Here is a 26538-nt window from a genome sequence, read left to right as displayed (position 1 = left end):
ATGGGAGAATAGCAGCCTGCATTGCTGCGAAAGGTGGATATACACTGTACTAGTGCCGACATTGTGCATGCTCTGTTGCCTGTGTCTATGTGCCTGTGGTTCTGTCAGTGTGATCATGTGATGTATCTGACCCCAGGAATGTGTCAATAAAGTTTCCCCTTCCTGGGACAATGAATTCACGGTGTTCTTATTTCAATTTCCAGGAGTGTATATAATTTCCATGCAAGCAATTGATATAGGTCACAAGTCTTGGCTAAACAGTCAGGGTGACAGCTCGTCTTCTAGTGTGGCTTTTCTAGTGCGGCAAAGGCTAGCTGGAGTGGCGCTTACATTCTCTTCGGATAGAGGCCGATCATATCGTGGTGCGGTCATAGTCAGCATAGTATTGTCTGACGTCATCTCACAGCCTTCTCTGCAGTTACCTTCCAAGCTGACATGCCGGCGCTTGATGGTACACTGGAACGTTTTTATCTCCTATTGTTTAGTTGACTATACACGCTATTGTGTTGGCATAGGATGGTCGCCTCATGCTAGACAGTGGCCAGCTCGTGCTGCAAGTCGTCTGGCGGGACAGATGGCCATTTGAAAAACCCTATGTCTTCTCCATAGGTGAAAGAATGGACGGAAGGAGGGGAGGCATGAGGGGAGGTAAGAGGGCCCTGATTTTCGGCAGTTTGTGGACGCCTACCGATGAGAACGCAAATCACACTACCGTCCCCCCTCTACAGTCTTTTGGTACGATGATTTTCAAATAAATGGTTCATATGGCTCTGAACACTATGGGACTTTACATCTGAGGTCATCAGTCCCCTAGAACTTAGAACTACTTAAACCTAACTAACCTAAGGACATCACAGACATCCATGCCCGAGGTAGGATCCGAACCCACGACCGTAGCGGTCGCACGGTTCCAGACTGAAGTGCCTAGAACCACTCGGCCACACAAGCTGGCAATGGTTTTCCCCAATACGTGTGTTGCATTACGACTCGTTCATTATGAGCGCTAGTTTTTTCATGATTTTGAAGTGTAATTAAAAGTGTGATGCATTTTTCCATCAGTTGTAGTAGCGTGTATTGGCTTCAGTTACTTGGGCTGTAGAGTGGTTTTTGAGCACGCATCTGTAGTTAACTCTGAAGTCAAACAAAGATAGATACTGTCCTCAGCTGCATGCTTCCACGTAATACACTTTTCGAACTCCTCTTTGACCAACACCAGCAACTTGTCACTTGGAGATATTTCCTGCTAAAAAGAATAAAGCTAGTACCTTACACCCCAGCCTTTTTTCCTCCCAGCTTGTAGGTGAAGGGTAAAGTTTGAATGTGGCTATCACTATTTACGAATTTTTTTACCAGTAGGATGACACCATTTTATGTTATAGTCAATTTTTGAGTCTGTATTACGATTTTAGGTCCTCCTTGTGTAGCACTATGTATTTAGTTGTGTAATTATGCCTGATCTTTAATTTTAATTATGTAATTATGACCTATCTTTACTTCATTTTCCTGTCCAAAATAAATGATGTACACAAACCTAACCTTCCTCTCCTGCATCTAGACAGTTTCCATGTCCAGGAGGGAGTGCTGGACCTTCCATCCAGTGTAACCAGGGTTTGAGTCCCGGAAAGGGCACCGCCATATTTAATTTCCCGCAAACTTCAAGCACCTCTTGTGGTATAATTGTTTTAGGGGGTGCACTTGTGCTTTCCATCCAGGAGGACCAGGGATCGAGTCCCTGAAAGGGCATTGCCAATTTTAATTTCCCCCAAATTCCTGGGTGGGACAATGAAATTCGCACCAAAAGTCGAAATACCCGCCAATAGGGTAGGTTTTGGAGACAGGGAGAGGGTGGAGAGCAGGGGAGGGCGCTGGCCCACGTGCTGGCTGAGAAAAACATGTGACGTGATGGTCAAGGCGAAGGTGAACGTGATCAGGTTTGGGGGATTAATTGATCATTTTAATTAATTTGCATATCAATTTGATATCAAAAGCGTCCTTGTGCCGCCACTACCCTACTACTGACGTGACGCGATCAACGTGCATACTACAGACACAGTCCAACACATCTTTGCAAAGCTTCACCGAATTTTAACTGCAGTTTCCATTTCGCGACCGATCGAACCTGACTTTCCGAATAACCCTCGTACAACGGTGCACTGAATACACACTGGGCACGATATATCATCAGCAAAATTACTCTTAAATTATACTGAGATCACAGACACACATTATTTTCCAGCATTTGTTGCATCTACCCAACGTAAACGATCAGTGAGCCTGACGTTACAAAATAGGGGGTCATTGTTGTTTGTTGCTATCAGGGGGGCGCAGTAAGCGCTGCGAATGACACGACAGAGAAACACTTCACGCTGTTATTTCTGTATTGAAGATGGTGGAGACTATGTGGTTTCCTGGCAAGGAGAGGTCCCCAGCAGTGCAATCGACGTTTTGAAACCATCTATACGGTGCTGTAGGTTAAGATCCCTGATATCGTACACTCCAACCATTCACCCTGGTGGGGCTTCGTTCGCGAGTAACTGACGAAAAAGAAAATTGGGATTTTTGAGGCACTCAATAGCATTAAAAGAATGGTACTCTGTGTAATCTAGTTGCGTGGTGTAATAGATAAGAACAGCTTTGCATGGTTGGGGTTGTGGGTTCAAAAAATGGCTCTGAGCACTATGGGATTTAACATCTGAGGTCATCAGTCCCCTAGAACTTAGAACTACTTAAACCTAACTAACCTAAGGACATCACACACATCCATGCCCGAGGCAGGATTCGAACCTGCGACCGTAGCGGTCGCGCGGCTCCATACTGTAGCGCCTACAACCGCTCGGCCACTCCGGCCGGCGGCTGTGAGTTCGAATCACATCATGTGCAGGAAGGTCTTTTTTCATTTTTATATCTTTATCGAAATTACTTGGATCATTATTTTTATTCAGTTAATTAGTTTAAACATAATTTTTTATTTCTAATCCTTTGTCACATCAGTTTAATCTCTGTATGAACTTTTCATTTGTTTCATTTTTTCTTTATATCTTTTTCCAGTGGGAATTTTTGTGAATATGAATTTAATTGTATTTATCTATTACAAAATTCAGTTATTTGAAAATTTCGATCAATCAGTTAAAAAACAAATTAAAAATAATCTATTTATATTTGTGCAGCGATTTGAGGAATGTATTTTTGTTGCCAGATGTGCTGTTTTCTTGCGCAATAACCATTATACAAACATGTAAAACATAACCCAGATGCCTATTGCACTATGGACAAAATAACGATCAAAATTTAAAGAAACCCGGGTTTCTAAGTAAAACAAAATTAAAGCAAAATGAGAAATAGATGTAATGAGCGCAATAATATGGACGAAAAAACAGGGTATAAAACAAAAGAAATAAAACAGAAATTACTTCATAAAATTAATTAAAAAGACATGAACGAAGATATCAATTCGAGAAAGAATGATAGGAAGAAAAATTAGAGCAAATGAAGAAGTTGATATTATGATTAAAATTATCTGACAAAGAAATGGAATTAAAAAATTATATTTCAATCAATTAACTGAATAAAAATGATGACCAAATTCATTTCGATAAATATTTTAAAACGAAAGCTTGCTGCACGTGATGAGATTCGAATCCACAACCTCTTAAATGTAAAGCTCATATCCTACCCGTTAAACCACGCAAACAGGCTGTATCAGGCAACTTCTTTAATGCTACTGAGTGTCTCACAAAATTCGGATTTTTTTCGACAATTACTTGCAAACGAGGGCCCATCAGGGTGAATGGCTGCAGTGTGTGATACATGGGATCTTAACCTACATCACCTAGTGAGTGATTTGTAACTGAAAGTCTTGTGAGTGGTTCCAAGCAATGCCAGATTGTGCTATTGTTGGCTCTAATTCTAACAACCACAACAATAAAGAGAGAGCATAATGCTTTCCCCCGCTAAACAAGTCTGTAAACTATTTTGTTGTCTCAATGCTGCAGTAAAAACAATATGAATGTTCCAAAAGCTAAAATGTCTCTCGTCGTTTCCAAGAATCTGATTACGTTGAAGAATTGTACACGGTACTGCTAAATTTATCGTGAAAACGAGTTATAAGAGTGATTCATTTCCGTCGTGTAATTTGCCTTGTAATAGTAGCGCCAGTGGAACGGTCCAACAAACGTGAGGACCATATAAGCACAAACTGTAGAAAAGCTTTCACCACGGAAGACAGATGGTAAATGTGGATTTACAGATGAAACTGTTTTTAAGGATAAAGTCAATTTACAGAATTACGTAGCGGCTTTTCAGAGAAAGAAAGCATATCTGAAAAACGTGCATGAAATTGCGAGCAAGTAATAAAGACCTTCGAGAACAGTTGTCATCAACGAAAGGATATCTGCACGATGATGTGATGAAGATGCACTTCTGTCTCGTGAAACTGATCCAATACTGAGCAAAAGATTTTCACGGAGTCAAGTCAGAAGTTTGTTAGATGGGTCCAAGGAGTTCGGTGGGTCAAATTGGGCATTTGATCAAATGATTCAAATGGCTCTGAGCACTATTGGACTTAACATCTGCAGTCATCAGTCCCCTAGAACTTAGAACTACTTAAACCTAACTAACCTAAGGACATCACACACATCCATGCCCAAGGTAGGATTCGAACCTGCGACCGTAGCGTCGCGCGGTTCCAGACTGAAGCGCCTAGAACCGCTCGGCCACAAAGGCCGGCGGGCATTTGCAAAACGATTATTTTGGGTGGCGTTTCGCAGAAAAGTTACAATTTTGTTCTTCTCAGGGAAAAACTCGGAGATCCTCTACCTGCGTTCTAGGATAAATCACAGCTACATTTGCCACCCATGTGTTATGAAGAAAGTTTTACTTACCTCAGCTAATTGAAATGCTTTCTACGAATAACGTACTTGCGTAATTTCTTGAGTGATAATGACACAGTGTCCACCAGTTAGTAGAAGTTCCTTTAAACCTGTGATGAATACAAAATGAAAACGAGCATTGTATCGATCCTACTCATTCGTTAAAACTTTTGTCTGAGTCAACTTAGAAAACTCCATACTAATTTTCAACATTTAGTTTGACAGAAAAATGTAACAATACTTACTTCGCGCTTTTTTTTGCACTTTTCCATGTGATAGGTGCTTGATTTTTTTTAAAGATCAGCAGCAGCTCTTTCAATGCTAGAGAAGTTACAGAATGCAGCTATAGCATAATAACAATTTACATTTCATTATTTAAGTACAAAGTAAAACATAGCACAAATATATGGCATAAAGGCGCAGTCGCGGTGCTATAGCGCCGTTCTCAACGGAGACACTGTTCCTTAGTGACGTCAAAGCGTCAGCCAACAGCAGCACGGAATAGTTACTGCCCAACCTTATTGGTTGCTACCATAGAGTAAATATCTCTGGAGTGAGCATTGCGTTCTGCGCATGTTGTCAACATTAAACCAGGATTGTCACGTGTATTCGGGGCTTCGCTGTGCGTATGTGCTTTCTGCAGCGTTTGAAGTTTATAATATCAAGAATTTTTTTTTGTATTTCACCGTTTGTTGATAGTGTAATAACGATGGTGAATTACTGTTGTTGCTATGGGTGCAAAGAAAAATATGTGAAATGAGGGATAGTAACTTTTCATAGGTACATACCATGTAGCTCTAATTATAGTTATCATTAGACCGCGGATTTTAGGTAAAAACCTGTTTTGTTCCTGAGTTCCTGTTTGCATAAAAATTTGTACTTATGCGTTTCATGACTATTTACACTCAATAGCGTCAATTCTATAGGACCTAAAAGAGCCTATTTCGACGTTAGTGCCTATTTTTGCCTATTTTGGCTTTAATATACTAAAAAGTGCCTATTTCATCATATAAGACAGTGGCTCCAAGTTTTTCCACACTATACGACAGAAGGAAAAAAATATTTTCTGCCCAGCGTGCAGCAAGGTGGCTAGTTGATATGTTCTCATGCTTCGTATTTGCCTGACACTTCGGTCTTTTTTTATTTTTTATATCGTTATCCCTGTCAATACCAAATACTTTTTATAGGTGTTTTATTATTCATATGTAAAAAATTGATCACGGATCCTTAGGTTAAAACCTATTTTTTTCCTAAGCTCCAATTTGCATATAAGTTGATACTTATGCGTTTCATGACTAACTAAACTGAATACCTTTAGTTCTATAGGACCTAAAATTGCGTATTTGGACGTTGACGCCTAATTTTGGCTATTTCGGCATCAAAATCGTAAAAAGTACCTATTTCTTTAATCTGACATAGAGTTCTTGTGTTTTCAAAGATTAGAAAAAGGAAGTAAACTTAGGGCTTTACGCCTCGTCGAAGGCGAAGGTCGTTAGAGACTGTTTACAATTCCTTTGCTTGCCTTGCTACCAACAGCACTCGGCACGGTTGAATGGTCATCCATCCAAGTACGCTCCGAGCGCGACAGTGCTTGACTTCGGTGAGCGGATGGGAACCGTCAAAGATTTGAGTTACACATTAGAATAGAACGTGGGAGTACCAAATGCTATATTTGAAAATATTTCGTTCGTAGGATTCTGGCCAGCTGTGTATTTTCGCAAAGAAACGGTTTCATAGGCTTTACGCTGAGCACGGATTAAAAAATCACAATGTTAATCGTAGACGCCCTCTATAGCTAAATTACTGCCCTTCGCGCATTTTCTCGCTGCTGTCTACAGGCAGTCCTATCAAACTACTCTGTTTCGTGAAAGGTATTATACGTGAATTTTCCGGTTCGAAAAATAATTTGCCAGTAGTGAGATGTTTTCATCTGAAGCACCGGTAGATTCCATTCGCTTGATCAGAAGGGGCGGCCATCTGTCAGGTGCCATATGTCCAGCAACGAGTTCGGTACTTCCCCTACCGCTCCCATGCACCGCAATAAAAGGAAAAAAAAAAAAAACAGGTCATCGTTCACTTTTTCCCAGCGAAAACAAATCAGTATATTGTGTAGCGGCCGACGTGTTAAGTGTTACTGACGTTCTAAGTGCAAAATAAATTCTAGTTTCTGTATGAGAATACTACGCCATGCCGAAAACAGCTAGTTCAAAGTCTACTCATATAAGGCAGTGGCTGCAAGATTTTCCGCATTATACAACAGATGGGAAAATTATTTTCTGCCAAGCATGCAACAAGGAGGTTAGTTGATGTTTTTCTTAGACTTCCTATTTTCCTGTCACTTAAGATTCTTTTTTATAGCTATCCTTTAGTAATACGAAATACTCTTTATATGTGATTCTAAACTGCATTTCCCTTTTCTCTCGTATTAGGTTGGTTCAAATGGCTCTGAGCACTATGAGACTCAACTGCTGAGGTCATTAGTCCCCTAGAACTTAGAACTAGTTAAACCTAACTAACCTAAGGACATCACACACATCCATGCCCGAGGCAGGATTCGAACCTGCGGTCGTAGCCGTCTCGCGGTTCCAGACTGCAGCGCCAGAACCGCGCGGCCACTACGGCCGGCTTCTCGTATTAGGTTTCGAGTGTTAAGAAATCTCACTTAACTCTGGATGCAGATGGAATCGCACATAAAGCTATTGTTGAACAAAAGTCAAAATTGAAGCAAACTCGTTTAACCAATATATCTGGTGAATCCTCCGAAAAAAACAAGTTCTGCAGTGATTTGTGTCATGCACTTGTAGCAGCAAACATCCCCTTTCGGAAACTAGAAAGCCCTATTTTCAGAGGTTTTCTTGAGGAGTACTGCCATCAGTCTATTCCTCCAGAGTCAACTTTACGTAAGAATTATGTGGATTCAGCTTACAATGCTGCATTGCACAGAATCCGAGAAGATGTTGGAGAATCTTGTATATGGATTTCTGTGGATGAAACAACTGACAGTCTTGGCCGTTACATTGCAAACCCGATTTTTGGCAAGCTAGATCCAGATGCTCCATCAAGGGCTCATTTGATTTACTCAAAACAGCTTGCAAAAGCTAACCAACGAACAATAGCACAGTTTGTGAACAATGGGCTTAAGATGTTATACCCAAACGGAGTGGATGAGAATAAGAGGCTTCTGGCCGTCACTGATGCTGCTGCATATATGATAGCAGCATTTCAACTATTAAGAGTATGCCGGCCGGTGTGGCCATGCGGTTCTAGGCGCTTCAGTCTGGAACCGCGTGGCAGCTACGGTCGCAGGTTCGAATCCTGCCTCGGGCATTGATGTGTGTCATGTCCTTAGGTTAGTTAGGTTTAAGTAGTTCTAAGTTCTAGGGGACTGATGACCACAGATGTTAAGTCCCATAGTGCTCAGAGCCATTCGAACCATTTTTTTATTAAAAGTATTCTACCCATTGATGCTGCACGTAACTTGTGCAGTGCATGGAATCAACCGCATAGCAGAGCAAGTAACGCTACAATTTCCTAAAGTAATATCTATGGTGAAGAAAATTTTTGTTAAGGCACCATCAAGAACACAGGCATTCAAAGAACAGCTTCCAGATGTCTCACTGCTGCTAGAGCCTGTTGTCACCCGCTGGGGCACGTGGCTGATAGCAGCAGAATACTATAGTAAGCATCTCTCAGTTGTCCAGAAGGTGGTTGAAAATATACCGGAGGAAGCTGCATCCGTAACTGCAGCAATGGAGCTACTCAAAGATTCTTCTTTAAAACGGGACTTATCTTCCATTAGGGCCCACCACACATTTATGGCAAGAATAATTTCACAATTAGAAGGCTCAGGGTGACCTATCTACGACAATATTTCTTTGCTTGAAGAAGTCAAAATGAAAATTAATGAAGCGCCAGGTGAAGTAGGGGAAAAAGTACGGGCAACAATGCAAACGATTTTGCAGAAGAACAGTGGCCTGCAGGAGTTGTGTGCAGCTGCCGACATACTTAGTGGAAAATCCAGCACTCCTGACTGCAGCATTCCTGTCCAACATGTGCCGAAAATGAAGTACGCCCCTGTCACATCTGTTGATGTAGAACGTTCTTTTTCAGCGTATAAATTGATTCTGACTGACAAGCGCCACAGTTTTTCGCTAGAAAACATAGAAAAAATTTTGGGTATTTATTGTGAAGCCAACTATGGTCAGAATATGTGAAACTACGAATGTTTTAATCAAACCATTGCCACATCTTTTTTACGGAGATCTTTATCTTGCAGGAACTCAAAAATATTTGCAGTTATGTTGAACATTAATGTTGTAGATTGCTGTGCTCTGTAACTGTGTAAATATTCATTCTCCTTGTTTTAATGACTAATAAGTTGTTCATACTGTCAACACTGTGTATTTTAATTTATTTTTATTTTCTCTGCATCATTGTTATTAGAGCCTATTTTAGGTTTTATATAGCCTAAATGAACTATTGAAGGAGCCTATTTTAGGTGCCTAAAACACACTTTTTTACGACCTAAAAATCCGTGGTCTAGTTATCATATTAGTAAGAGATACTGCATATGTTTAAAAATTTCGAGACGCGTTATAATTAAGGCTTGATTCTGTAGACCTATTTTTCTACGACTTTGTGACTATATTACGGCTCGTACAAAAGCTTACAAACAATCGCTTCCTCTCGTAAATTTGCTAGTGGAACAGGAAAGGGAATGGTTAGTTGTTTCAGCAACTACTCTCCTCCGTGCATTTATCAGTGACTTGTCGATTATGTATATAGATTACTCAGTCTACTATTTATTTAATAAAGTGGGAGCGAGTACGTAAAATGCGTTAAATAAATACTTCAAAGTGTCACCAGTAAGAAAAATTGTACTTTAGGTCGCAAAAACAAGAAAATAAATGTGCAGAAACAGCAGAAAAAAAGGACGAATTAGCAGGGATATAATCGCTAATGTGTGGCAAATTCGGTGTTTTTCGGACACTTGCAACAGTGCTAGCGTGCTGTCAAGTCGTTTTGCCAGACTATCACTGCAAAAATGTACGTCTGGCTCTGTAATACTATAAAGTGCCGTATCATGCCGAAAAATACCAAAAATCGAGTGCATCTGAGCTGTGACACCTATCGCAAATAAGCAGAATGTAATATCACTTGCCCTTAAAAGTTACGTAGCTGGTTTATTCCCAGTATCAAACGGATACTGTTAAAATGTCTGCGCAACATATATAAATAATCCACGACACGTACGAAAAGAATCCGTCTGTACTAGGGATCTAGTGACATTCTAAATATACTGAGCGCTATACGGACAAACACACGACGTCCCGAGAACACGTGACCAGGCTGGCTGGCAATGTATGTTGACAACATAAAATCTATTCTGCGCATGTGAATGGTCACTCCAGAGATACACTCCTGGAAATTGAAATAAGAACACCGTGAATTCATTGTCCCAGGAAGGGGAAAATTTATTGACACATTCCTGGGGTCAGATACATCACATGATTACACTGACAGAACCACAGGCACATAGACACAGGCAACAGAGCATGCACAATGTCGGCACTAGTACAGTGTATATCCACCTTTCGCAGCAATGCAGGCTGCTATTCTCCCATGGAGACGATCGTAGAGATGCTGGATGTAGTCCTGTGGAACGGCTTGCCATGCCATTTCCACCTGGCGCCTCAGTTGGACCAGCGTTCGTGCTGGACGTGCAGACCGCGTGAGACGACGCTTCATCCAGTCCCAAACATGCTCAATGGGGGACAGATCCGGAGATCTTGCTGGCCAGGGTAGTTGACTTACACCTTCTAGAGCACGTTGGGTGGCACGGGATACATGCGGACGTGCATTGTCCTGTTGGAACAGCACGTTCCCTTGGCGGTCTAGGAATGGTAGAACGATGGGTTCGATGACGGTTTGGATGTACCGTGCACTATTCAGTGTCCCCTCGACGATCACCAGTGGTGTACGGCCAGTGTAGGAGATCGCTCCCCACACCATGATGCCGGGTGTTGGCCCTGTGTGCCTCGGTCGTATGCAGTCCTGATTGTGGCGCTCACCTGCACGGCGCCAAACACGCATACGACCATCATTGGCACCAAGGCAGAAGCGACTCTCATCGCTGAAGACGACACGTCTCCATTCGTCTCTCCATTCACGCCTGTCGCGACACCACTGGAGGCGGGCTGCACGATGTTGGGGCGTGAGCGGAAGACGGGCTAACGGTGTGCGGGACCGTAGCCCAGCTTCATGGAGACGGTTGCGAATGGTCCTCGCCGATACCCCAGGAGCAACAGTGTCCCTAATTTGCTGGGAAGTGGCGGTGCGGTCCCCTACGGCACTGCGTAGGATCCTACGGTCTTGGCGTGCTTCCGTGCGTCGCTGCGGTCCGGTCCCAGGTCGACGGGCATGTGCACCTTCCGCCGACCACTGGTGACAACATCGATGTACTGTGGAGACCTCACGCCCCACGTGTTGAGCAATTCGGCGGTACGTCCACCCGGCCTCCCGCATGCCCACTATACGCCCTCGCTCAAAGTCCGTCAACTGCACATACGGTTCACGTCCACGCTGTCGCGGCATGCTACCAGTGTTAAAGACTGCGATGGAGCTCCGTATGCCACGGCAAACTGGCTGACACTGACGGCGGCGGTGCACAAATGCTGCGCAGCTAGCGCCATTCGACGGCCAACACCGCGGTTCCTGGTGTGTCCGCTGTGCCGTGCGTGTGATCATTGCTTGTACAGCCCTCTCGCAGTGTCCGGAGCAAGTATGGTGGGTCTGACACACCTGTGTCAATGTGTTCTTTTTTCCATTTCCAGGAGTGTATTTACCCTATGGTTGCTACTACCCACAGCGCTGCGGTGCACAGATTAATCTATGCTCATTATACACTGACGAACCAATACATTATGACCACCTGCTTAACAGGTTGTTGGGCAATCGCTGTAACGCAATATATCACTGATTCTGCGTGTCACTGATTCTATAATTTGTTGTTACATATGTGGAATGATGTGGCAACAGGTGTCTACGCACAAGTCGTGTAATTCCCGTAAGTAACTGGTCGTTGATTTGCGCACGCGGTGATGGTGCCTGGTAGCGACCCAGATGGGAACCATCGGATTCATATCAGGCGAATTTGGTGTGGTGATTTCACTGTCATACTCCTCCAGCCGTTGTATTACGATTCTGGCTTCGAGACACGGAGAATTATACTGATGAAAGATGAGTTCGTCATCAGGAAAGACATCAAGCGTTAAGGGATGCAGACGACCCGCAGATGACATAGTGTCTTCCATTACTACCACAGGTTCCATCCAAGCGCAGGAGATAGCGTAATACTGCTTCCACCAGCCTGCGTCCGTGGCGCGCTGCACGTTTCTAGCAGCCGTTCGCCGCGATGACGGCGTTTGTGGAGACAACCATCGATGTGGTGTAGCAAAAACGCGATTCATGAGGCGAGACTGCACGTCTCCAGTGATGCACGGTCCAATCTCGATGACCCCGAGCCCACTACAACCGTAATTGACGATGCCGTTGGGCCGACATGTGAACACGTAGGGGTAATCTGCTGCGATTTACGACGAACGGTGTGCTCCGAAACACTTCGGCGTGCACTAACATTCTGATTTTTTGGCGGAGACGTCACAGATCGCCACCTATTCTGCTTTACAGAGCAGGCAAGCTTTGAAGTCCCAAGTTCTGAGAAGGGTCGTGGACGTCCAACCACTTATCGACCAGTGGCAGTTTCTCTATAGTTTCACTACTTCCCCTAGATGCTCACTACAGCAGCACGTGGACGTTCGACCAGCTACGCCGGTTTCGAGATACTCATTCACATGCTCTGGGTAATAACAAAATCTTTTTTGTCGAAGTCGCTTTTGTCAGTAGATTTCCCCATTTGCGGGCCGTGTCGTCGCTAGAATGATTGCCCTAGAGTCTCTGATCCACTTATGTACTTTCCTTGTCGCGTCACTTTCCAGCAACGCCGCCAAACGACAGTTAACCTTGCTGTGACCAGTGGTCATAACATTTTGGCTTATCAGCGTATACCCGCACCGCAGTCGCGCTATGTTGCGAATACGCAGCAGCAACGCCGTCAAATGGAAACTTTTTGATCGCTCTGTATAGCAAAGCGTTTCGTTTCAATTGATATCGCCATCAACTCGGATCCCATTAATGTTAATGCGGAACTCCATATTCATCAATGTGCGCTGAATGGTGTGCTGCGAAACACACGTGCGTCCACCGGGACTGTGCTGTTTCGCCAGAGACGCCAAAGATCGCCATCTATCCTTCTTTACAGAGCAGATAAGCCTTCAGACGTCCTACCACTTAGCGGCTAGTGGTAGTTTCAGTGCCCTTCCACCATTTTCCATAGAAGCACACGACAGTAGCACGTGAACATTAGACCAGCTTCGCCGTTTTCAAGATACTCGTTCATAGGTTCTGCGTCATAATACTACTCTGCCCTTTGGCGAAGTCGCTTATCTGAGTGGATTTGCCGGCCGCGGTGGCCGTGCGGTTCTAGGAGCTCCAGTCCGGAGCCGCGCTACTGCTACGGTCGCAGGTTCGAATCCTGCCTCGGGCATGGGTGTGTGTGATGTCCTTAGGTTAGTTAGGTTTAAGTAGTTCTAAGTTTAGGAGACTGATGACCTCAGCTGTTAAGTCCCATAGTGCTTGGAGCCATTTGAACCATTTTTTTTTTTTGAGTGGATTTCTCCATTTGCTGAGCCTATCTATCCTAAGGTAGTACGCCATCCGTCTCTGCTCGGCGTACATACTTTTCTTATTGCGTGAAGTGCCCGCAACGCCACCAGGAGGCATCCAGCCGTGCAGTGGGTAGTGGTCATTAGGGTTTTCACTGATCAGTGTATCTCTGTGCCGTGATCCCTACCGTGTATTCTACTAAACGCTCTGTAAATTATTTGCAGCGAGGAGCTGAAGGCTCCAACTCCGGGTCTGGTGGAGGCGGCGGCAGTGGCGGCGGCGGCGGAGGCGGCAGCGGTAGCGGCAACGGCAGTGGCGGCGGCGGGGGCGGCGGCGGCGGCGGCGACGGGGTGGTGCCCGTGTGCAGCGGCAGCGGCTTCGGCAGTAACAGCGGCAACGGCAGCGGCAACGGCAATATCAAAGCCAACGGGGAGTCGAGTTCCTTGCACAACGGTCAGCGTAGCCGCACCAGCGCCGGCAGCAAGAGGCTGATCAAACTGCTGCCCGCTTCAGCCAGCCGACAGTCGGACGCCATCGTGCCCGCGCCCATCTGCACGCGTGAGTAGCCTGTGCACTCGCCAGCAGCTGCCTGCCCTACCTCCCTCCTGAACACCGTAAGCCTTGGCGACTGCTATACAAACATTCATTCAGATGCAGTGTACTTTTACTAATGAGCACCTCGATAAATCGAATTTTTCGGTAAGTAGTACAAGGATCTTACACATGCACCAACCGACCGACAAATTGGATGTGTCTTTACGCTTTAGCCAACCAACCGACCAACTTTTATTGTGGGGCGGTCGGTTGAATAAGATGGCCCCACAACCGACTCCCGTTGCCCCCCTCCCCTGCCCCCTCCTCCGGCATCACTTCACCCAACCAATTCTACAGCCACTGCTGCATCTGCACGCAGGCTCATCCAAGAATTGCGCCCGGCGGTTGCGCCCGCGCCCCGCGGGCGCAAGACAGTGTAGTTCAGCGCCCCGTCCGCGACCGTGTGTCGCTATTGTCGCCATAGGAGCGAGAGAGAGAGAGAGAGAGAGAGAGAGAGAGAGAGAGAGGGAGGGAGAGCTGCAGAGCGAGTGAGACCGCACAGCACTGCTCTGCGCTGGGCTGTCCCGCGGTCAGATCCAACGTAAACAAAATATTCTATTTTAGAATTAATTTTATGTAAGGGATATAGAGTCTCATTCTTACTGTTAGTAGTTACAAGTAAGTATTTTTTGTTATACTTCGTGCTACAATTTTTTGTATCCCTTTTCAGAGTTTAGAAATCGGATCCTCAGTTTGCTGTTCTGTACGTAATAATTTTAACTGACCAACTTTGAAAACTTATTAAAATAGAATTAAGGTTATAAAGCTCTTTCATTCTTACAGTCAACATTGTTAAAGAAGACAATTAACATTTTACACGTTTTTCGTTTTCGAGGAAACGATTTTGTCTAGGCTTGGTACAATATTCCGTGAGACTGCTAACCTCAAAGAATTGGTCAAATTTTTATCGCCAAGGAATGAACGGTTTTTAGTTTTAGCAAGCTTTAAAAGAGAGAAAAAGCGCTCACAAATATACGTGGAAGCAAACATTGAGAGAACTTTGGCCGCATGCTTGTGCAAAAGAGGATATTTCACTCGTGGAAGACAGCTGTTAAAGTCATCCAAAGTTTTACACAAGAGAAAGCGGTCCTTCAGGTGAATATGGCACTGTAGGTCAATCAGTTCTAATTGAAGCACTTGTGAGACGTCCTCTGCCCGAAGGGAAAACGGGCGAACAAATATATCTATCAGCTGGCGTTCGGGCGGTCCCCACGGCCAGCTAAGCGGCAAGGCTCGACCACTGCAGCAACACACGAACTCGCCCGGGGCGCTGGCCGCGGGCGATCGCGGGCGCTAGCGCCCCAGGGGCACAGTTTGGACGAGCCTGATCTACAGGATGCTCGGAAATTTCTGTTCCAAACCGCTAGAACCTGTAGACGGGAGTGAGTGTATAATATTTCGTATGGGAACCCAGGTCATGAAAAGTACCGTTTCCATGCTACAGCCGTTTGAAAACGTGTTTGGTAGGTAAGTCTCCAAAGGTTTGTCGTGGTGGGGGGTACTTAAATCCGATTGCGTTATATCATTTGACGTCTGTAGGACCTCTGTGACCTGGTTCGAGCCTCATTTACATGTCTGCGAGTGTTAGAGCAGCATAGTTGAGTATATGTGAGACGCCCTGCTAAACCCGTAGGACAGGACAGGTAGTTTAAGTTGTGGAAAGGGGCCAAAATAAGCAGCTGTCAGTTACACTCGAACATACAACCTTTTATTTGATCAAACATTACAAGAGCCAAGAAAGTTAATAAAAACACAGCTTCAGTTTTGGAACTTAATTAGCGCCTGAATGCGCCGTACAATCTCATGCCTCAAGGGCAGGGCCACTTTAACTTAAAAACGACTGGAAGCCAATAACTTACAGCTCAACCAAAATCAGAAAATTAAAAGGCAAATCCTTATCTTAAAACAGTTCCTCAATTTGGCTGAAGACCCAAAGAATCTGACACTTTAAGAGCAAACAAGTTAAATTCAAAATCGACTGAAGGCCCAACAAAAAAAAAAAAAGGTTCAAATGGCTCTGAGCACTATGGGACTTAACATCTATGGTCATCAGTCCCCTAGAACTTTGAACTACTTAAGCCTAACTAAACTAAGGACACCACACAACACCCAGCCATCACGAGGCAGAGAAAATCCCTGACCCCGCCGGGAATCGAACCCGGGAACCCGGGCGTGGGAAGCGAGAACGCTACCGCACGACCACGAGATGCGGGCGAAGGCCCAACACTTAAGACTCAATAACATTAATTTTAAAAATGCCAAAGGCTTTACGTAAAACAGTTCTTAAATTAGGCTGAAGGCCCAAACCATCTGACACCTAAAGGGCAAAACAATCTTAGTCTAAAAATTGGCTAGAAGCCATATAAGTACAAACAACAAGATCAAACAAGAAAAGGTAATACACCCAAGGGCGCCCAGAAGTTCCGAAGGTCGGTCTGGAATTCAAACACTAACACTCGCTTAGGTGAGACAGGTAGTCTTCCCAACCATTGTCGATCCAATGACAATCCAACTAACATACAGTCAATGAACCCAACGACAAGCTAACCTCCACTTCACCTGAGCAGCACACAACAGGGAGTTCAATGGAACGACGTAGAAGGTATTGGCGCCCACAACCAATTATACATTGAGTTGTCCAACTACACCCCGTGCTGGACAGTGACAATACGATGAGAAATATACACTGCCTGAATTTACGTCAATGGCCAGGGCTGGTAACCGGAACGTTAACAGCCACAAGGCAGAAGATTCCGCTGGTGCACTTCATTTCAAATAACCAAGTACAGTTAAACTCCTAAGGAGGCTAACTAAAATTTTACAACTTGAAAACACACGTTGTTGCTCGTGGGAATATCCCTACAGACGCAACGGACTCCAAACGACACAATGTGAAGTCGTGAATTGCTGGTATATTAAGTCAAAACCAAAACTGAACTTTCATGTCCAGGATCGGTGAGCCACGAACCTCGTAGCAATGGGAACAGCACCACGCACTCCGACCGTGCATAGAGGCCAAACTGTGCGCTGCGGAGGTTTCCTCGCTGCTCCAAGCGAACCGACGAACTGCCCGCACACAGCCCAGCCTGAAACTATAATCGCCAGGCCAAAGATAGTTCAAGGTGCGAATATCGATACACACCGCTTATGCCACCCACGGAAAGAGAGGATAACAGCATAATCGCGATAACTGCGCGAGACTAAACACAGAATAGCAACCGAGGTTTAATCCAACGCGTAGCATGAGCCAGAAACGGCTCAATATGTTTGCAGAAAGCACACACATGATCGTTCTGCATGGCGAAGCTCACTGCAAAGGAAGGGCAGCTCGTTTCCTTTATCAAGATCGTTATGCACTGCGTCCAACTTCATCGCATACCCTTTTAGCCACAATTACGCAACGGCTTCGAGAAAGGAGTACTGTGGTGCTCCAAAGAGACGCGAAACACCCGAATTGGAGGACACTGTACTGTACTGCAAATGACATCAGTCAAATCGTCGTAAGCACCTCTCACCATGATTACCCTGTTGCAGACGACCTACTAAGCGCGTTTTCAAACGGCTGCAGCCGGCTGCTGTGGCCGAGCGGTTCTAGGCGCTGCAGTCTGAAGCCGCGTGTCCGCTACGGTCGCAGGTTCGAATCCTGCCTCGGGCATGGATGTGTGTGATGTCCTTAGGTTAGTTAGGTTTAAGTAGTTCTAAGTTCTAGGGGACTTATGACCTCAGAAGTTAAGTCCCATAGTGCTCAGAGCCATTTGAAAAGGCTGCAGCTCGGTACCAAAAACATAAGTTTTCGGAAATGAGTTCCCACTCAAAATAATATGTACTCACTCCCCCTCAACAAGTCCTAGAAATCTATTAATATACAAATTTCAGAACACCCTGTATACTATCGACACCACCGTGGAATGTACTGCAGAAGGTGCGTCCCATTGTACCAGTTATTACGGTTTCTACCCTTTCCATTCACGTATGTAGCACGGGAAGAATGGTGTTTGAATGGCTCTGTGCGTGCAGTAATTATTCTAATGTTGTCCTCGCGATCCCTATGCGGTCGATACGTACGAGGTTCTAGTATATTCCTACAGTCATAATTTAAAGCCGGTTTTTGAAACTCCGTTAGTACACCTTTTCGGGATAGTTGACATCTATCTCCAAGCGTCTGCCACTCCAGTTCCTTCAGCGTATCTGTGGCACTCAGCCGAGGGCAGCCTCGTAGATAGCGTGGGTGGCACGCGAAGCGGATATCTGTGGTCTCACTCGATTAATAAAAAGCTTCCAAAATCGATAAAACTGGATATGTGTCAGGCATGAATTTAAATAAGACAAATAAAGGCTTTACACTCATTAATCGTCAAATTGCAATGAATAATACACACATCAAAAAAGTTTTGTATCACCTCGGTTCCGAGAGTTCCGAAACCTGTATAGAAAATTGGAATAGAAAGCAACATAAAAATCATTTCCGCTCTTTTTATGGCTCATGAAAACCACACATTGCATGTTGTACCACCACAGAGCGAGATCTTCAGGGGTGGTGGTCCACATTGCTGTACACACCGGTACCTCTAATACCCAGTAGCACGTCCTTTTGCATTGATGCATGCCTGTATTCGTTGTGGCATACTATTCACAAGTTGATCAAGCACTGTCGGTCCAGTCTGTCCCACTCCTCAACAGCGATTCGGCGTAGATCCCTCAGAGTGGTTGGTGGGTGACGTCGTCCATAAAACACCCTTTTCAATCTATCCCAGGCATTTTCGATAGGGTTTATGTCCGGAGGACATGTTGGCCACTCTAGTCGAGGGATGTCGTTATCCTGAAGGAAGTCATTCATAAGATGTGCACGATGAGGGCACGAATTGTTGTCCATGAACACGAATGCCTCGACAATAAGATGCCGATATTATTACACTATTGGTCGTAGGATGGTATTCACGTGTCGCACAGCCGTTACGGTTCCTTCCATGACCACCAGCGGCGTACGTTGGCCCCACATAGTGCCACCCCAAAACAGCAGGGACCCTCCACCTCGCTGCACTCTCTGGACAGTGTATCTAAGGCGTTCGGCCCGACCGGATTGCCTCCAAACACATCTCCGACGATTGTCTGGTTAAAGGCAAGAGAACTTGATACCAATCCTGAGCGGTCCATTCGGCATGTTGTTGGGCCCATCTGTAACGCGCTGCATGGTGTCGTGGTTGCAAGGATGGACCTCGCCACTGACATCGGGAGCAAACTTGCGCATCGCGCAGCCAATTGCGCACAGTTTGAGTCATAACACGACGTCCTGTGGCTGCACGAAAGGCATTATTCAACATTATGGCGTTGCTGTCAGGGGTCCTCCGAGCCATAATCCGTAGGTAGCGGTCATCCACTGCCCTACTAGCCCTTGGGCGGCCTGAGCAAGGCATATCATCGTCAGTTCCTGTCTCCCTGTATCTATTCCATGTCTGAACAACATCGTTTTGGTCCACTCCGAACGCCTGGACACTTACTTTGTTGAGAGCCCTTCCTGACAGAAAGCAACAATGCGAACCGCGGTACTGCCGGCCGAAGTGGCCGTGCGGTTAAAGGCGCTGCAGTCTGGAACCGCAAGCCCGCTACGGTCGCAGGTTCGAATCCTGCCTCGGGCATGGATGTTTGTGATGTCCTTAGGTTAGTTAGGTTTAACTAGTACTAAGTTCTAGGGGACTAATGACCTCAGCAGTTGAGTCCCATAGTGCTCAGAACCATTTGAACCATTTGAACCGCGGTACTGACAGTCTAGGCATGGTTGAACCACAGACAACACGAGCCGTGTACCTCCTTTCTGGTGGAATGACTGGAACTGATCGGGTGTCTGACCCCCTCCGTCTTATAGGCGCTGGTCATACATGGTTGTTTGCATCTCGGAACAGTCAAATGGACTGTGTATGTGATACAGTATGCACAGTCAACTTCTATCTTCAGGAGTTCTGGGAGCCAGGGTGATGCAAAACTTTGTTTGATGTATGTAATTATCTCTTATTATGAATTACACATTATATATAGTATTATACAGTATATATTAGTATATAATATTATGCTCTGTACATTAACATACATTCTTCAGAAAACTATTTGCTAAACGCGAGACACCAGCACTTAAAATTTCTCTCTAGCTTTAACAGCCGCAAACTCTGATATCACATCTTCAACATTAATATTTTTTTGTTGCATCATGTTCGATAGTTAACAAGGCAAGATTATTTAGCCTCGTTTTTCTCATTGTTGATAGTAAGTAATTTTTAATTCATTTTAATCTACTAACGATGTCGAAAACGAAAATGTGTGTCGCTGGAAGATTCTATGGGGGGTGATGCGAATTATTGAATGCTGATGATTTGTTGAAGCGTACTATGCCTGAGTAATTGTTTCACTATTTTAATTAGTGTACGATGGAGGACGGTAATGATTTGCATAATAATAAATTCGATCCAAGTGCCAACCAAGATGAGCTGATTTTGCAGCAACAAAGAAGAATAGAAAAAGAAATTTCAGAGACAACGCCTCTTGTTGGTGATATCCAAAGTATTTCTTCTTTGGAAGGCGAATATTCGGCCGACGACATATATAGGCAAAAAGTACTGGATTTAGCAAAAAAATATAAGAGTATTCGCCGAACGCGACCTGACGGAAATTGCTTTTTTCGTGCCTTTAGTTACGCCTATCTTGAACGTCTACTCGGGAACCGCGAGGAATATGAAAGATTTCGTGATTGGGCGCTCAAAAGCAAGGATAATTTAGTTGCTCTGGGTTTTCCAGAATTCACAGTTGAAGATTTTCATGATACTTTCATGGAAGTATTGGATCGTGTTGGAGAAGGCAGTGATGTATTTTCACAGAAAGATTTACATAAACTATTTAATGAACAAGGCTATTCAGATTATATTGTAGTGTATCTCCGCCTAATAACTTCTGGACAGCTTCAGAAGGATTCAGAATTTTACCAACATTTTATAGAGGGAGATCGTTCAATTGCTGATTTTTGTCATCAGGAAGTGGAACCTATGTATAAGGAGAGTGACCACATTCATATCATAGCCCTTAGCTCAGCTTTGGACATAGGTATTCGTGTAAGATGCATGGACAGAGGAGAGGGAGTGGAGGTGATTGCTCATGATTTTCCAGAAGGTTGCAGCCCAGCTGTCCATCTTTTGTACCGACCAGGTCACTATGATATATTGTATCCATGAGCACAGCTGGCTAATCGTATGCTAAAGGGGCTTGAAGTATGATGTTCTTTTGAGCACCGTTTTTATTTTCATACAAATTTTGTCACTGGAGCACCAACCGTGCTGTACAAGCATTTTGGATATTTCTGTATTCCAAAGTGTGTTCTACAGAAAATTTGTATTAAGTTGCTATGTACATTAAAATAAATTTTTAATAAAAAAAAAAAAGTCACATTTCAGTGGTGTCGGTGGAGTCTATCAGTAGGACGGGTTTCACTAGACATGGCCTGCACCTCAACAGGTATGGGAAGGGGAGGTTGGCAAAACTTATAGGTGACAGCATAGGTGGGGGTGGTGGGATCACTCATGGGAAAATTCCGGTAGTTGTGGGTGTTAGAGCTGTACCTTTTTTAGATTGAAGTCAGCTGATAGGTATTCCTGCTTAAGGGAAGTCTCTCTAACAAAGAAACCACTCTCTACAAAGCTTGGGTATCCGATTAATGAGGGAATTAGTATATTTCATCAAAATATACAAGGTATTAGAGATAAAGTTAGTGAACTGCTTATAGATGTTGACTCTGAAATTATTGGTATATCTGAACATTTCTTAAATAAGGAGATAATTCAGAGGCTTCCTTTACCAGGATACAGGTTGGCTGGCAGCTTTTCTAGGAGCTCTTTGCGGTGTGGGGGAGTAGCCATGTATGTGAAAAACGGTATCCCATTTGAGTCAATTGATGTTTCAAAGTACTGCACTGAAAAGGTGTTTGAATGTTGTGCAGGTGTGGTTAAATTTAGTGGAGCTAAACTTCTTACTGTTGTTATTTATAGATCCCCAGACTCCGATTTCACAACATTTTTGCTAAAGCTAGAGGAGGTTCTTGGTTCACTTTATAGGAAATACAAAAAGTTAGTTATATGTGGTGACTTCAATATTAATTGTATAAGTGATTGTGCAAGGAAAAGGATGCTGGTAGACCTCCTTAATTCATATAATCTTATGCAAACCGTATTCTTTCCAACGAGAGTGCAAGGGAACAGTAGAACAACCATAGACAATATTTTTGTTCATTCGTCATTATTAGAAGGGCATTCTGTTAGCAAAAAGGTGAATGGCCTTTCAGATCATGATGCACAAATTTTAAGTCTAAAAGTTTTTTGTGCTGCAACACATGTTAAATATAGTTACCAACGTTTTAGGAAAGCTGATCCAGTTGCTGTACAGACTTTTGTAAACCTTATCAAGGAACAAGAGTGGCAAGATGTTTATAGTGCTGATACAGTAGACGATAAATATAATGCTTTCCTCAAGACTTTTCTCGTGCTCTTTGAAAGTTGCTTTCTGTTAGAACGTTCAAAACAGGGTACTAGCACAAACAGGCAGCCTGGGTGGCTGACTAAAGGGATAAGAATATCTTGTAGAACAAAGTGGCAATTATATCAAAACGTTAGAATCAGTCAAAATCTAAATGCAGCAGCCCATTACAAACAGTATTGTAAGGTGCTTAAAAAAGTTATTAGGAAGGCAAAAAGTATGTGGTATGCAGATAGAATAGCTAAGTCTCAGGATAAAATTAAAACCATATGGTCAGTCGTAAAGGAAGTGGCTGGTCTGCAGAGACAGGTCGAGAATATAGAATCAGTGCGTAGTGGGGATGTCCGTGTTACTGATAAGTCGCATATATGTACAGTACTTAATAATCACTTTCTGAATATAGCAGGTGAACTAAATAGAAACCTAGTCCCAACAGGGAATCATATAGCGCTCTTAGAAAAAAGTGTTCCGAGACTGTTACCTGAAATGCTCCTCCATGATACTGACAAGAGGGAGATTGAGTTAATAATTAAATCACTAAAGACCAAGAACTCTCATGGATATGACGGGGTATCTAGCAGAATACTGAAGTATTGTTCCACGTATGTTAGCTCAGTACTTAGCCATATCTGTAACTTTTCCTTTAGGAGTGGTCGGTTTCCTGACCGATTAAAGTACTCGGTAGTGAAGCCACTTTATAAAAAGGGAGACAGGGATAATGTTGACAATTATAGACCTATTTCTATGCCATCAGTGTTTGCTAAAGTTATTGAGAGGGTTGTATATACAAGGTTACTGCAGCATTTAAATTCACATAATTTGCTGTCAAATGTACAGTTTGGTTTTAGAAACGGTTTAACAACTGAAAATGCTATAGTCTCTTTTCTCTGTGAGGTTTTGGACGGATTAAATAAAAGGTTGCGAACGTTAGGTGTTTTCTTTGATTTAACGAAGGCTTTTGACTGTGTTGACCACAAAATATTACTGCAGAAGTTGGAACATTATGGAGTAAGGGGAGTAGCTTACAATTGGTTCGCCTCCTACTTTAAGAACAGAAAGCAGAAGGTAATCCTCCGCAATATTGAGAGTGGTAATGATGTTCAGTCCCAATGGGGCACTGTTAAATGGGGCGTTCCCCAAGGGTCGGTGCTGGGGCCACTGCTGTTCCTTATTTATGTAAATGATATGCCTTCTAGTATTACAGGTGATTCAAAAATATTTCTGTTTGCTGATGACACCACCTTGGTAGTGAAGGATCTTGTGTGTAATATTGAAACATTATCAAATAATGTAGTTCATGATATAAGTTCGTGGCTTGTGGAAAATAATTTGATGCTAAATCACAGTAAGACTCAGTTTTTACAGTTTCTAACCCACAATTCAACAAGAACTGACATTTTAATCAGACAGGATGGGCATGTTATAAGCGAGACGGAACAGTTCAAGTTCCTAGGCGTACAGATAGATAGTAAGCTGTTGTGGAAAGCCCATGTTCAGGATCTTGTTCAGAAACTAAATGCCGCTTTATTTACCATTAGAACAGTATCTGAAATAAGTGACATTTCAACACGAAAAGTAGTATACTTCGCATATTTTCATACGCTTATGTCATATGGTATTATTTTTTGGGGTAATTCTTCTGATTCAAAAAGGGTATTTTTGGCTCAAAAACGGGCTGTTCGAGCTATGTATGGTGTAAGTTCGAAAACCTCTTGTCGACCCCTATTCAATAGTCTGGGAATTTTGACATTGCCCTCACAGTATGTATTTTCTTTAATGTCGTTTGTTGTTAGCAATATTAGCTTATTCCCAAGAGTTAGCAGCTTTCACTCAGTTAATACTCGGCAGAAATCAAATCTGCATGTGGAATGCACTTCCTTGACTCTTGTGCAGAAAGGAGTGCAGTATTCTGCTGCATCCATTTTCAATAAGCTACCACAAGAACTCAAAAATCTTAGCAGTAGCCCAAACACTTTTAAGTCTAAACTGAAGAGTTTCCTCATGGTTCACTCCTTCTATTCTGTCGAGGAGCTCCTGGAAGAGATACAAAATTAAGCAAATTCCAGTGTACATTTTTGATTTTCTTTATTTAAACTAACGACTTGTCGCCTGAATATGTTTCTTATATTTCATTTTATCTGTTTCTACAATCGTGTTATAATTTCATGTATTGACTCGTTCCATGACCATGGAGACTTCTCCTAAATGTGGTCCCACGGAACAATAAATAAATAAATAAATAAATAAATAAAGTTCCTCTCACATGAAGCAGCTGATACGCGAAACGTAATAAATAACTTTAGAGCGACTACAAAGTTTGGAAGAGTGTTTTTAAAATCCCATTCCACGATTCCACGATAAATTTCATACAGTCAAGACATGCCCAAAGAGGACCTGTAACATTTGTTGGTTTTAAACGTCTTCACAAAGTATTTCTCTTTGTGATACTCCATTATTCTGAGCCTTGGGATCTCACAGAGGTGTTCTGTTCCTGATAGTTCATTATAAAAAACCAGTGAATTGGAAAACACCCAGTTTCAAATGCTCATTATTTACCAAAAACAAAGTATTTGGCTGCATAGCCTCGAACAAAGAGCGACATATTGACTGGACTTTGATCTGGTCTGGAGTTCAATACTGAATCGGTCAAGACATTCCAAAAATCCTTTTGGTGGTCTGCTCTCAGTGTGAGTCCTGTATCGGTGGCCAATTGAGCAACCATTCGTTTTTTCAATATTGCAGTGTCGGTGTTATTCTGATTACGATGCACTGCGGCGACCACAGCTGTTACTAAACACACCAGATGAATTCGCAATTGCTAATAATGTCTACCATCAGCTATAGAATGGAATGACAATGAAAATTTGTGCCGGGCCGGAACTGGAACCCAGATTTCCCGCTTATAGCGAGCGGTCACCTTACCATTTTTTTTGGTTTAATTTAATAGGTCGTGGGGTGGTGGAGGCAAGGGGGCCAGTGGTCAAAACCCGAGGCCTGGCCTCAATGTCTCCTCCCTCCCATCCCCGGGGTTGTGGTACAAGGGATGCAATGGTTTTATTGTTTTCAATGTTTTTCTTTTTCCACTTTCATTTGTTTAATTAATTAATTTTTTTAAGCAGTAAGTAACTGAAAGTAATAAGAACACTCGTTGCGTCGAGTTGGGACGCACATAACTGAAAACATACTTATAGTTGCAGCAAATAGTAAAATGAAAGGGAGCAAAGTGTGAGGCTAAGGAATCCATTAAATGAAATCTAAGAGTGGAATCCGTACCACCATAAACCGGTATCACATCTTGCGCTGGATGGGAGACAAAAACTGCGAAGAACTTTTCGCATTGGGGAAAAAAGAGGAGACGGGGCAAATACTGCTACACTGTGCGAGGGGTCACGACGAAACTCTTCATCTGCTTTATCATCCATGGATGACTTCTCGCAATGACCAAGGTAGATCCCACGTTGTACAGTATAGGGGTCTGTCATCGTCTTGCAATTTTAGCTTCTCTTACCCGTGATGATCCAGCTGCGTGGAGGGTCGTGGAACGCACTCCACCTTGTGTTACGGAGGATATTGCAATGTTGTTCATGCAAATAGTTCCAAAAGTCTAAAGTGTCCTTCGTGCCGTCTTGAAACAAATAATGCACTGCATGTGTACGAAGCCACGCCACGGTATTAGTTTTCGTGCGTGGGTAGTACGTCTCATCCGGGAATAATATACACTCCTGGAAATGGAAAAAAGAACGCATTGACACCGGTGTGTCAGACCCACCATACTTGCTCCGGACACTGCGAGAGGGCTGTACAAGCAATGATCACACGCACGGCACAGAGGACACACCAG

General features: G+C 43.7%; 1 protein-coding gene across 1 annotated transcript; it reads left to right on the top strand.

The window, feature by feature from the left end:
- The first annotated feature begins 20487 nt into the window (after positions 1-20487).
- LOC124622277 (ubiquitin thioesterase otubain-like) lies at positions 20488-21492 on the top strand. Its single transcript, XM_047147943.1, has one exon. The coding sequence runs from the start codon at positions 20606-20608 to the stop codon at positions 21401-21403; it is 798 nt and encodes a 265-aa protein (XP_047003899.1). The 5' UTR covers positions 20488-20605; the 3' UTR covers positions 21404-21492.
- The last annotated feature ends 5046 nt before the right edge of the window (positions 21493-26538 follow it).

Source organism: Schistocerca americana, chromosome 7 (assembly GCF_021461395.2).
Source record: "Schistocerca americana isolate TAMUIC-IGC-003095 chromosome 7, iqSchAmer2.1, whole genome shotgun sequence".
Classification (NCBI taxonomy): Eukaryota; Metazoa; Arthropoda; class Insecta; order Orthoptera; family Acrididae; genus Schistocerca; species Schistocerca americana.
The sequence above is the reverse complement of the archived record's forward strand: the minus strand, read 5'-3'. Positions and strand labels throughout refer to the sequence as shown.

Excerpts from the sequence above, each read along its gene's own strand:
- LOC124622277 (XM_047147943.1), top strand. The coding sequence starts at position 20,606 with ATGGAGGACGGTAATGATTTGCATAATAATAAATTCGATCCAAGTGCC.